The following is a 12,705-nucleotide window of genomic DNA, read 5'->3' as shown; positions in this document are numbered from 1 at the left end:
TAAGGCTACAGTTACTTAAGTTCATTTGCTTTACCCATATTTATTTATTTTTTAATTTGGTTGCTGGCTACAAGTTACATCTGTTGGACTGTGTGCACCGTTGCTGAACATGTGTAAGAACTATCTCGTATCATAAGCGTATTTTTTCCTGTTTTAGCTATTTATAGGCTGAGTGCCTGACTTGTGTTTTGATCATTTCTTTAGTAAATAATCTGTCCTGCTTAACTCTTTCACTGAAAGAAAACTTAAAACCTTCTTCATATAGCTACCTAACTCTCTAGAATTCGGGGGATTTTTTTTTACCTTTAAGCTCGAGAGCAGAATAGTGTTACAGTAGTCCTCTCTCTCCCAGTGATTTTGAATTTAATGCTCTCTTCTCTATTCTCTCCTTTGTCAGTCCTTACCTTCTGCATTTTTTATTATTTCTTCTGGTTAGTTCTGTATTTTTTTTTGGTCCAAAACACTTTTCTCCTTAATTTGTTCCTGTTCATATTTTCTTCCAGATAATCTGAAACTTCAAGAAACCCAAAAGAGCAGGGCTGGGAGATGCATGCTGTCTGTTTTCTGATATACTTGGAATTAAGAATATAGATCTTCTGCAAAGGCTTTGACATTCTGTAAGGATGGAGATGTGGAAATGGTGTCTCTACTGACAATCATCTCCTCTAAATACCAAAGCAATGTTGTGAGCAGGGCGCTGCTTACCACACAGTTGCATGGCTGAGAGCAACAGTACAGAATTAGGACATTTAAAAAAGATTGGCAACTCTTTTTTTGTGAATATGTTTCAATAATAATCCAGTTCTGAAAGTTAAATTAAAATGTAAATAATGCTGGAGGAGCTTCAAGATCAGTTGCCTTTTTTTGGCTGGATTTTTCTCCAGCTTGAAGATCAGTTGCCTTTTTTTGGCTGGATTTTTCTCAAAGTGTGACAGAGGCAGCTCAGTGAGCTTCTTCACAAGGTCTTCTGAGCAGGTCAGGCCCACCTGGTGCTTATCTCCTTCAGAACTGAAGAAAAAGAAGGATATCTGAATTTAGCATACTTCCACTAACATACTTAAAGTTTTCCCAAACACCCTGAGACTGATACCTCTGATCCTTAGACATGGTGGGACTTGGCACTGTAAGGCTGAAGCTTATTCAGAACAGGGATTTTTTTGCTTTGAAATCCAGAAAAAGGAACTGAGAAAAAGCACAGATGTTGCTCTCTCCTGCTTAGAAAGCTGACTCTGCTCATCTAACACCAAAATTTAGCAAGACAGGTTGCTGATCTGTGTGATTCTCTCTCCTGAAGGGAGGATTTCAGATATTGAATGTTTTTTAATTAAGTTGTGTACGACCAAGAAATTGTGTTCTTGGAGTGCATTTTGACTTTATTGTTGTAATGATGGGTCATAGTACAAAGATACCAAAAGTTTGCAAAAGTGTCAAAGATGGATGGGAAAGAGCTGCTTCCTCTTTGATGTCTTGCTAGGTACAGAGTACAAGGGCTAGAAGAACAGGAGCATTGCACTTGGCCAAGGAAACACCAGATGTGTGGATACCTTTGGCAAAATTGGGAAGTGGAGCTGTCAACAAGCAACCTCAAAACAAGAAGATGTTTGTAACTGCATTGTAACATTTGTGTCCAATGGTTTATGTGTTCCTGGTTTGAAAAATGCTGGTCTGTCTTTGGGAAATCATGCTGAAGGGCTTGGAAAAATGTACCTTCCCGTATTTCTTTTCACAACCCAGAGGACAGCAGGAAGCTTTTGTTTCTTGGTTGGGCCTCTGGTCTGATAGTGATTCATTCCCAGAGTTGTGCTGTTAATTACATGGCAGTGTAAGTCAGCTGGGACTTTAATTTCCATTTTTAAATTATTTTTCAAGTATTTAAAAAAAATTCCACAGGTAGTCTGAACATAGAAAGCTGATGCTGGAGGATTACAATTGTAAATATTGAGGCCAAAAGTGTGCAGGTATGCTTTCTGAAATAGGATGTATGGGGATTAAGGGCCACATCTTCAGAATATTTGCTTGTAGTGCTGAGGAAACATAAGTCAGGAGCCTGGTGTTTGTGAATGCCTGACGCTGTTCTGCAGCAGGGGCCTGAGTCTTTGATGGACCACGTTTTAGGAGGAGAAGGAAGATGTGTGGATTGAGGAAAGGGTGTTGATACTTGCCTTGGTTTCAATGACAGTTCCCCTTTACACAGATAAGTGCAGTAATTTTTGGTGTAGATTGGTCAGACATTTTTTGCTATGGGTTTTGGAGCATGTTGTGCTTTCTTGGAACCAATGCTTTGTGGCCATTTGCCTGTCCAGTGGGAGAGAGGGCTTTGTGCCTATTGGTCCCACCACCGGCACATCCCGGAGCAGCTGCACAATTGGGTGTTTCTGCTTTGACAGAGAGGCTAAGAGGAGGAAAGTTTCAAGTTGGAAGGAGCCTCTCAGTTAAAGTAACCTATGTGAAGTGTTGTGCTCTTTTCTTTTTTTAGCGAAAGTTTGAATTTATGGATACTCAGACTCATATATAGAGTAGGTATAGGTACTCAGACTCATCTGTAGATGTTCTGGCTTCTTCTCCCTGTTTCCTCTGGGGTAAAACTATTCAGTCTGACCTCCTCACTGAACTTTTGCCCAACCATGGAATTTTTTTTGGCATGTGCTCATTCATGGAAGGGAGGATGCCATGTTTTTTGCTGGTCTCTAATTTGAGAATAATTGTGGCTCCTGTATTGGAGCTTGATCTGAGTGTAGGCAGGTGTTGTGCAAGCATCCTAGTGCTGGAATGCCAGCCAGCACTCCTGTCAGTCCAGTTCTTCATCCTTTTTTTGGCAAGGATCACGAATTGCACAATATGGGTGTTTGTTTAGTTATTTTAACAAAAACTCATATGCTCAGGCTGGAAGCAAGGTTTGGACCAGGGCTTCAAGAAACAGGCCCCTGGATCTTTCTGTTCATTGTTTGTAAAGCTGTTGGTGAGCTCTCTCCATCTGGAGTACATTAGCTTTGCAGCAGTCGCTTGGGACACAGGATTGGTCTCTGGAGGTAGGTAGGTAATCACTTCTGGTTGTTTCCTTTCCTTTAGTTTGGGTTTTGGTTCTGGTTTTTTGTCAGCTGAGCCCTTCTTTGAAGGTAAAGATGGTGTTTCAGTGGAGCCTTCCCCCAGGAATCTAAAATTAGGCAAGAGAAAGTGAGGAGATATTTCTACCAGGCCAATAAAAGTGCAGTGAGTGGTGGCATTGCCAGCCCATGCTAACTGTCTTGCAGTGAGCTTTTGTTAAATCTGCGCTGGGATCTGCTTGCACCCTCCCTGTATGTGGGGACGTCATGGTTCCACGGGGGTGACATATGCCAAGCAGGGTCCTGCTCCTCTGGGATATGGGTGCTTCAGTGTTCCTTCCCTCCTGGTTAGAGCCAGGGGCAGTGCTCAGCTGATCCTTTTACCCAAAGTGCTTGGTTTTGCTGTGGTAAGTGAAGGAAAATAACTTGCAAAGCCCTACAGAAAAAGAGAAACAGCTTGATTAGAGGTGTTACCTTAAACTTTTTTACTCCACTGAGGAGAATGGGTAGATCATTATACAAAAGTGGGTGATTAAATTGTTCCACCCCACACTTTCTTCCTAGAATTTCACAGAATCACAGAGTGGATAAGGTTGGAAGGGACCACAGTGGGTCATCTGATCCAACCTCCTTGCTCAAGCGGGTCATCCTAGAGCACATTGCACAGGATTGCATCCAGATGGTTCTTGAACATCTCTGTTGAAGGCGACTCCACAGCCCCTCTGGGCAGTCTGTTCCGGTGCATGGTCACTGGTCACAGATTGCCCAGATTTCTTCCCATTGCTGTTCTTGGTTCAAAACCCCATGCAGTGACAGCAGTTGAAGGTGTATGGAGATTGCCATGACCCTGAGGGGTTTTGGACTTCTCTATCACTAACTACCCAAAGCAGATCCAGATGTCCTAGGAAATGAAACACTGGAGACTGCTGGCACCTTTTGACAGGCTAGTCTCCTGAAGATGGTCTGGGTGTAGTAGTTGTGCATAAGATTTTGATAGCACATTGGCTCAAACTGAGTATTAGAGGTCATCCTTTCCTCTATTTTTGGTGTGTTTCTGGTGTGCAGCAGTGGGGGAAGAGAAACATTTCTCAACTCCTAAAAGTAAGGACGAGACTGTTAGTTCCAAAAGTCTTTTTTAAACTTGTATACTAAAACTGACTGAGTTTCTGTTTGACTGTTTCTCTGCCATTGTGGTTGAAGGGAAACTTCCCATTTCCCACAGTATAAGTAGTTCCCTGCTATTCATATTACTCATATGTTTACTGTGTATGTAGTAACACACACAAAGTTCTGTGTATGTGCATATACATATCTGTATGTATGTATGTATTTTCTAACCAGGTGCAAAATGACTGCTCAAGTAACACTGGAGGATGCCTTGTCCAATGTGGATCTCTTGGAAGAATTACCATTGCCAGATCAGCAACCGTGTATTGAACCCCCACCATCATCTCTTCTTTACCAGGTATATTGTCACTGCAGGAAAAAGTTTCTCCATTGTTAGGAAAGAGTACCTGCTTTTCAAAAAAAAAACAAAAAACAACTGCCCAAACCCAAAGTGTCTTAATATTGAATATATATATATATATATATAAATTCTTTTCATAGAATCATAGAATGGGCAGAGACACCTTCGACTAGACCAGGTTGCTCAAAGCCCCTTCCAGCCTGGCCTTGAACAATTCTAGGGATGGGACTTGCACAACCTTTCTGGGAAACCTGTTCCAGTGCCTCGCCACCCTCACAGTCAAGAATTTCTTGCTAATATCTATTCTTGCTAATATCTAATCTAAACCTGCTCTCTTTGAGTTTGAATCCATTCCCCCTTGTTCTATTACTACATATCCTTGTAAAAAGTCCCTCTCCAACTCTCTTGCAGGCCCCCTTTAGGTTCAGGGAGGTGCTATAAGGTCTCCCGGAGCCTCCTCTTCTCCAGGCTCAACAATGTCGGGTCTCTCAGGTTTTCTTCACAGGAATGATGCTGCTACCAAAGATTTAATTCTGTATTTTCCTTTCGCTGCAGCCAAACTTCAACACTAATTTTGAAGACAGAAATGCATTTGTCACGGGCATTGCAAGATACATTGAGCAAGCTACAGTCCATTCTAGCATGGTGAGTAGATGTTCTGGTAAGATGAAGAAGTGTGCAGCTTTTCCTTTTTTTCCCCAATGTATTTAAAATTTTTTTAAATTACCTTTCTTCTTAATCAACTGATGGTGTTCAAAGGCTCCCTGCTTTCATTGTGCATTTTCCCAGTATTCTGAGGTTAGTTAGTTCTATTGACAGCTAGCTGCTGTAACTTGAGTGAAAAATTACCTTCCATCTCACCCAAATTTCCACTATTTCTGTCAGTTTAATGGTGTTGAAAGGTTTTTGTTGGCTTCCTCACTGAGGAGTATTATGTATGTTAGTGGTTTATTGGCATTCTTTTGTGTAAGGTATTCTGTGGTTTTAACAGTTCCACAATAGACAGTAAGAATTCATACTAGTAATTCCATCTCTGCTGACGGTGTAACTTTTTTGGGATACAAAAAAACTTACAGGCTGCCACTGCTGGTCTGTACTGAACTTGTTCTCTTTTCATGGCATTCTTGGAAAATGAGGAATAATATGTCTTGTGATTCTAGAGGCCAGTTTACAAACGGTGAAGTGGACAGATAAAGCATCTGGTTACATGCTACTGCAAATTATGTGTGTTTACACCAACCTACTTATAAAATTATTTGGTGACTCCTTAGCCTGTTTTGATTGCATGGATATTGTATCTCTCCTTTGCCATGTAATAAAGGATATTGCTCTGCATGCGTGGACTCTTTTATCCTTGACCATTCCATCTGGAGTCCCTAAATTTAAAAAGAAAAATAAACACCATCCCATCACCCTCTCCCCTCAGATTGGCCTTTTTGTTTATACTTATAGACCACAGTGTCTTTATTTTTGGGAAGAAGGAACAACACAAAAACCAATCTCATCTGGGGAGATGATAATTTTTGTCATTAGATAAGCACAATTGTTTCAGTTGTTGATTAGTGATCTGATAAATACTTGTTGTTTAAGTGGGATGATGATGATGATGATGTGAATTCTCTCAGAATTAGGTGGATGCTAAAACAGATGACTGAGAATAAATGGAATTTTTTTAGCTGCTGGATTATAGGCAAGCTGCACATCCATAGCGGATCAGCTCTTATACACTTAATATGTCAGATGAGCCTATGAATTATGGTAATACTGTTTTACATACATACATTATGATGTGTCATTCTGCTTGCAATATATGTGTGTTTGTACATAAACAGTCTGACAAGAGAAATAGGTTTGTTTGGACAAGGATTTGGAATGACAGAAGACACATGGATTTGACCCTTTTTTATTACAATCCCTAATTATATTCTTTCCTACAGAATGAAATGCTAGAAGAAGGTCAGGAATATGCAGTCATGTTATACACATGGAGAAGCTGCTCAAGAGCCATTCCTCAGGTAAAGGATGAAAATTGTACTGTCATGCATGTCTTGTTTTAGCGTGGAGCTGCACAGATAGAGCTTTGTCAGTGAGCTCCAAAATGGAGTCTACTTTGATTCCTGAATCATGAAACTGGGCATGCTATAGCATGGAGTCTTTTAGCACCTGGGGACCAGTTGGATTTTTATTTTTTTTTTAATAAGATGCCTATAGTAATGCCTCATGGGTTTTGTGTCAATCTTTGTTCAAGAGTAGTATAGGGGTAATATGCTTTAGAAGGGAAATTTTGATTGTGGGATCTGTTTGGGGTCAAAATTTCGTTCAAGAGAATGGACCCTTCCCACTCCCCAGCTTAATACTTAGGTTTAACAACTAGCATAGCATGTAACAGTTAACATTCAGATTAAACATTAAAGTTTCTAGACAACTTAGATAGTCACTTTCTAAATGTCAGAGCTATGTAGTGTTTTCTTGATCTGTATACAAAAATAAAACACTGAGAATAGGTGATAAATCAACTTGAAGTGTCTGGGAATGGTTGTATGGGCAGGGGGTAGGAAGAATATTAAGATATATTAGAAAACTAAACAAAATTATTCATGAGCTGACTCCTTCCTTTACAAGGAGTTTGTAATGCAATCATTTTTGTTATGAAATACAAGGAAGACATATCCTGTAGTTTAAAAATTTAAAGCGGAAGTCAGGTAATCTGTTTTAATTTCTAGTGCTGACCCTATTTTAGTGCATGATTTTGAGCAAGTGGCTTAATGTGGAAAGAATGTTGTTCTAACCATGCAGAGGTGTTTGACAACTAAATTACTTGCTGTGAAGTAATAGAAAAATCTTAAAATTTTGGGTTTTTTTAAACACAATTAAGCTTAGAAGGCTTAAGCATAAGATTACCAAACCTGGAAATTTTTGTCTTAAGTTTGTCTCTTTAGGATGATAGTGCATGGAAAGTTCCAAGTGTAATGATGTCTTTAATTATCCTCAGGTCAAGTGCAATGAGCAGCCTAACAGAGTAGAAATTTATGAGAAAACTGTGGAAGTTCTGGAGCCAGAAGTCACAAAACTGATGAATTTTATGTATTTTCAGGTAAAAGAAATGGAAACAAAATTTGTCAGTAGGCTCGTAATTCTATATTCATATTTTGTATACTTGATATTGTGTGCCCAGACACTGAACCTAGTCATTATACTTCAGAAAAAACCCACCATATACTCTCCCAGAAGGGGAGAATTTCTAGTGCCTATCCTAAACACTAGGCAATCTCCTGTAAGACTTTCAACATAAAATCAAAGGTAATTGTGTATAGTCCCTGTGCAGCACATGAGGACAGAGATCTGGCACTTTAGGAAGAAAGGAAATAGAAATATAATGCATTTCACATGTACACATAAAAACATCTCAGCACAGAAACCATTTGCTGGAGAATGAGGGATCCACAAGACTGGACAACAGAGCAGCAGGTGCAACTTGGCTATGGCAATTTATAATTGGGGCAAGCGAACCCAGTTGCTGTGACCTGCCAGCCACCCGAGCTGGAGAATAGCAGTCTGTCTTGCTTTCTCCTCCCTCCTGGCAGCTTGCCATTTATTTCAATGGACTGAGGATGTTTCCAGGCATTATTCAGAGCTGGAGCAGCTAGAGCCTGTGAGGGTCAGAGCACACAGGAAGAGGAGACTGAATAAAATGTAATATTTCCTGTCGTCTTCCCCAACCAGAGGGGTCTTACTGAGTACAATCAATCTCCTTTCATTCAAGCAGATTAGTACTCTAAAGTCAGAACAGATTCTTCTTTACATTTGAAGTTGTTGTCTCTTTTGTATTTGTAATTTTCATCTGAAATGGCTCTGCTGTGTGCTTGGAAATAAGCTCTCAAATAAACATGTGCCAGGATGACTTTGAGAGTTAGCATGTACGGTGTGCTGTGGATTTTTTTGTTTGTTTGTTTGAAGGGAACATACCTATAATCTGCCTTGTAATGTATATACACTTCCTCACTAAAGAGCATCAAATTACTTGTCTCGAAGGGATTTTGTACTTTGTAGAATTGCAGAACAGTTTGGATTGGAAGGAATCTTGAAAGATCATTTAGTCCAACCTCCCTGCAGTGATTAGGGGTATTTTTAACCAGACCAGGTTGCTCAGAGCATCATCTAACCTTGTCTTGAACAATTCCAGGGATGGGATATGCATGACCTCTGATCAACCAGTGCCTCACCACTCGCATTGTAAAAAATTTCGTCCTTATACCCAATCTAAATTGACCCTCTTTCAATTTTAAACCATTGTCCCTTGTCCTATTTTTTATTTATACTTTTATTACCTTTATCTGCAAAGAAGAACCTTGACTCTTGTGTCAAGCAAGCTCTGTGGCAAAAATTACTTACTGGTACCACTTGTAGCACACATCAAGTTCACAGATGGAGTTGGAAGGCCTGTGCTGATGCCTTGCTGGTTCTGCATGCTTTAAACATTTTTCCGCTTCAGTGGAGCTTTTCACTGGACCAGCTCTAGGTACATGATGAAACTTTTTCCCTGGAAACGTCATGGCTTTTACTCCCTGTTTCTTCTCTCTTTTCCCCCCAATAGAGAAACGCAATTGAAAGATTTTGTGGGGAGGTGAGGCGCTTGTGCCATGCGGAGAGAAGGAAGGACTTTGTGTCCGAAGCATATCTGATCACACTGGGCAAATTCATCAATATGTTTGCGGTACTGGATGAGTTGAAGAATATGAAGTGCAGTGTGAAGAACGACCATTCAGCCTACAAGAGGTAAGTGGAAAGGAGCAGCAGGACCTGGGTTTCTGCTGTCAGGATACAGGCCTCCCACGAGATGGCAGCAGTTGCTCTTTTTCTGACAGTTTTTTCTTCAACTTTTTTTCTGGTCACTTGTGCTACTCTTATTCTGTTCTATTTTATTCTTGGCATCCACTTTTGACATTTGTAGCTGAGAGTTGTTACACTTGTTCTTAAGACATTTCAGCTTTGCTGTTTAAGAGCATTGTGAGCATGGGTGTAGCAGGGAGGGTAGGGTGTGGATATCAGTAGCCAAGTTTTGTACTTGAGCTACCAGATGGTATCAGATATTTTCTGTTGAGCACAGTGGTCAGAGCAGTAGGGGAAGACAGCCTTTATGCCAGCTGTAGCATCTGTGGCCTTTCATAAAGAAAACTATTCAGGCAATGACTAGCCAATTTTGCCTATGCTGCTTCTACTTACATGAGACTTAGTTTCTACCTCCACCTGTTGTAGTTGTTGCTGTGCCTGGAGAGCTCCTAAACTTACCTGGTTTGCCTTTCTTTTTGTTTAGAGGTGTGCTTCTAGAGGCCAAACTCTTGTTTTCTGGAAGGCTGACTTTTCCTGGGTTGTTGTGTGGCTTGGATCTATAGAGCCACAGCTGCATGCATCAGTTGAAGGATATACCCAATGTTTTTTGGTTTGGGTTTTATTGGACCTTTTAACTAGGGTGTAGTGGGGGATTTGGGATGGCAAACCAGTATATTTTGGATAAATTAAGTCCTTTTTTTTTTTTACCATTTTCTTAAAAAACCTTCTCCTTTATGAAATAGGGTCTTGACAGTTTTGAGTCCGTAGCCTGTGTTTGAATAACTCACTGTTATAAAGCCGTGGCAAAAGAAGTACTGGTTGTGTCTGTCCAGTTTTCTTTCTGCTTCATTCAAGAGTTTGGAGGTGGAAATACACTGAAGTTGACAATCCTTTAGGATCAGTGAATGATAACGCTATTGTACTGGCACTTAAAGGTGTGCTGATGACTTACACTGACGTATTTGGGAATGGATGTGTTTCTGTTGAGTGGGGATGGATTTGCTTACAAACAGTCCTGGCTAGGGGAAATACTGTTTTTCTTCTGTTTCAAAGAGCTGCTCAGTTCTTGCGGAAAATGGCAGATCCTCAGTCCATTCAAGAATCCCAGAATCTCTCCATGTTCCTTGCCAACCACAACAAGATAACACAAGTAAGCTTTTACTGTCTTTTTGCAAATTACCTAGTGCTTTACCAAACTATTAAAATAAAACTCTTCCAGTTTGGTAGTAATTATTGTTCACCAAGAAGTATAACTAGTTGACTAATATCCTTTCTTCTTTTTTTTCCAGTCTTTGCAGCAGCAGTTGGAGGTGATTGTTGGCTATGAAGAGCTGCTTGCAGATATTGTGAATTTGTGTGTGGACTACTATGAAAACAAAATGTATCTAACACCCAGTGAGAAACATATGCTTTTGAAAGTAGGTTTCTTTTTGGTACAAAATTAAAAAGGAATGTTGAGACAGGACACAGATGTTTGAATTCCCGATTGTTTGTGTTTTGGGTTTTTTTTAAGAAACCAGATTAACCAAATAACTCAAATTACTCCTTTCCCCCACACACTGTCTTTATTATATTACATGCTAAATGTATTTATAAAGCTTCTAATCCATTTTTCTTTTTCATAAATTGAAGTTGACCCAATTGAACCTACATCCAGTTCTATGGAATTGTGTTTCTATGAAGGAACTGCTACATTTTAGTTTAGATATGTGGCAAGTTTGTATAAAAAGCTTTTGGAAGTGAGGCTGCATATGAAATGTTTCAGGGAACAAGTAGTTTAAAATTAGGATTAATAAGTAAATTTTGTTAGCTTGAATATGTACATGAGTAAGAGGGTGGTAAGCAATATGAAGTGTGGTTGATCTTAGCTCCATGTCTGACTGTGGAAGAAAAGATAGAGAGTAAGAACGTAAAATATGCCTCAAATATTTGAGTCACTTCAGCATTTAACTTCTGAAGAGCTCTGTTTGTTAGGACCAAATGAAAGCATCCTGAAACCATACACAAACTCTAGAGCATTTGCTTTCTGTCTGCAGGAATGTCCAGTGTGACTTTCATATTTAGGCCTTTTGTCTGGTAAATGCTTGCTTAGAAAACAGTAAGTGGCTATGCTTGGCTCCTGTAAATACCAGATTATAACTCTGTGTTAATGAATAACTTGGATGAAATGTAATTAGATCTTTTTTAGATGCATTGGAGCTCTTATGTGTATACTTCAGAGTTGCGCTGAAAGCCAGAAAAAGCAATCACTCAGAGATGTTAGATCTAAATTTCTGTTACAGATCAGTTTGCACATACAGAGTTATAGTAAATACAAATGAAAAAAAAAACTGTCTGAAATTAGCCAGCCTCTAGTTTCAGTGAGGTGGGGTTTTTTGTATGCTAAACCTTTATACAAATGAATAGCAACTTCTAAGGATAACTGATCAGGCTAATGTTAATGTAAAAACTACTAATATACATATAATAAAAGAATACTTATAAATGTATGTCTTTGAAAATATATTCTGTTTGAAGGAGGTTGGGTGTTTCAAGATTGTTTTTAAAATGTTACCAGCAGGTTTTTACCTCTGGAAGTCCTTTTGTAAAAAGGATTGATTTTTTTCTTTTTCAGGTGATGGGTTTTGGATTATACCTGATGGATGGAAGTGTCAGTAACATCTATAAATTGGATGCAAAGAAAAGGATAAATTTAGCCAAGATAGACAAGTACTTTAAGGTTGGTTAAGATGTGATCTTAGTATGTGATTTTAAAGGTAATTCTGCTTGCATTTTAAATATAATTAAATAGAATAAAGATCAGTTTGGATTATACTATGGGTAAATAATGGTTTCCTTTCACTCAGATTTGTGTTAATAATTTATCTAATCTGATTTATTCCCTGTGTACAGCAGTTGCAGGTTGTCCCGCTGTTTGGTGACATGCAGATTGAACTTGCAAGATACATTAAGACCAGTGCCCATTATGAGGAAAATAAATCCAGGTAAGAGGGAGAAGGAGGCAGAGTGGAGCATCTGGGCTGGGGAAAGTCATAACCCTTGATTATTTCCATAATCACCTTGTAGTCTGTAGTAATTAATGGGATTTTCACCTGGTCATTTTTTTGGTGTGGGTATTTCGCTATTAATGTAATTCATGTAATAGATACAACTGAAGAAACAGATTGTTTAAAAGCATTTCTCTGCTGCTGAGCTTATTCTTGTATCTGTGACATTTCTTATCGCCTGAGTTGGAAGAAATTAATTTTATCTTGTACTAATTTAATTTTTATTTTTTCCTTAAATATGAAACTTTCTTTAAAAGAAATGAAGGATTTTACTAAGCAAGGTGAGCAGTAGTAGTGCATGGGTAAATAGGCATGT

General features: G+C 39.2%; 1 protein-coding gene across 2 annotated transcripts in view; it reads left to right on the top strand.

Moving 5' to 3' along the window:
* The first annotated feature begins 4,385 nt into the window (after nucleotides 1–4,385).
* CYFIP1 (cytoplasmic FMR1 interacting protein 1) overlaps nucleotides 4,386–12,705 on the top strand; it is a 56,960-nt gene continuing 48,640 nt past the window's right edge. Inside the window, exons 1-9 of one of the 2 annotated variants that reach the window (XM_018084188.2) lie at nucleotides 4,386–4,509; nucleotides 5,068–5,157; nucleotides 6,450–6,527; nucleotides 7,505–7,606; nucleotides 9,107–9,288; nucleotides 10,396–10,492; nucleotides 10,632–10,760; nucleotides 11,957–12,061; nucleotides 12,235–12,326. In XM_018084188.2, the coding sequence (XP_017939677.2) occupies nucleotides 4,393–4,509; nucleotides 5,068–5,157; nucleotides 6,450–6,527; nucleotides 7,505–7,606; nucleotides 9,107–9,288; nucleotides 10,396–10,492; nucleotides 10,632–10,760; nucleotides 11,957–12,061; nucleotides 12,235–12,326 (992 nt within the window). In that variant the 5' untranslated portion in view covers nucleotides 4,386–4,392. The remainder of the gene's footprint in view (nucleotides 4,510–5,067; nucleotides 5,158–6,449; nucleotides 6,528–7,504; nucleotides 7,607–9,106; nucleotides 9,289–10,395; nucleotides 10,493–10,631; nucleotides 10,761–11,956; nucleotides 12,062–12,234; nucleotides 12,327–12,705) is intronic. The other variant, XM_018084189.2, reaches the window with a different exon arrangement.

The sequence above is a fragment of the Manacus vitellinus genome, unplaced genomic scaffold (genome assembly GCF_001715985.3).
Source record: "Manacus vitellinus isolate BGI_N305 unplaced genomic scaffold, ASM171598v3 scaffold_7_pilon, whole genome shotgun sequence".
Lineage (NCBI taxonomy): Eukaryota > Metazoa > Chordata > Aves > Passeriformes > Pipridae > Manacus > Manacus vitellinus.
Note: the sequence above shows the minus strand (reverse complement) of the source record. Positions and strands in the feature narration are given on the sequence as shown.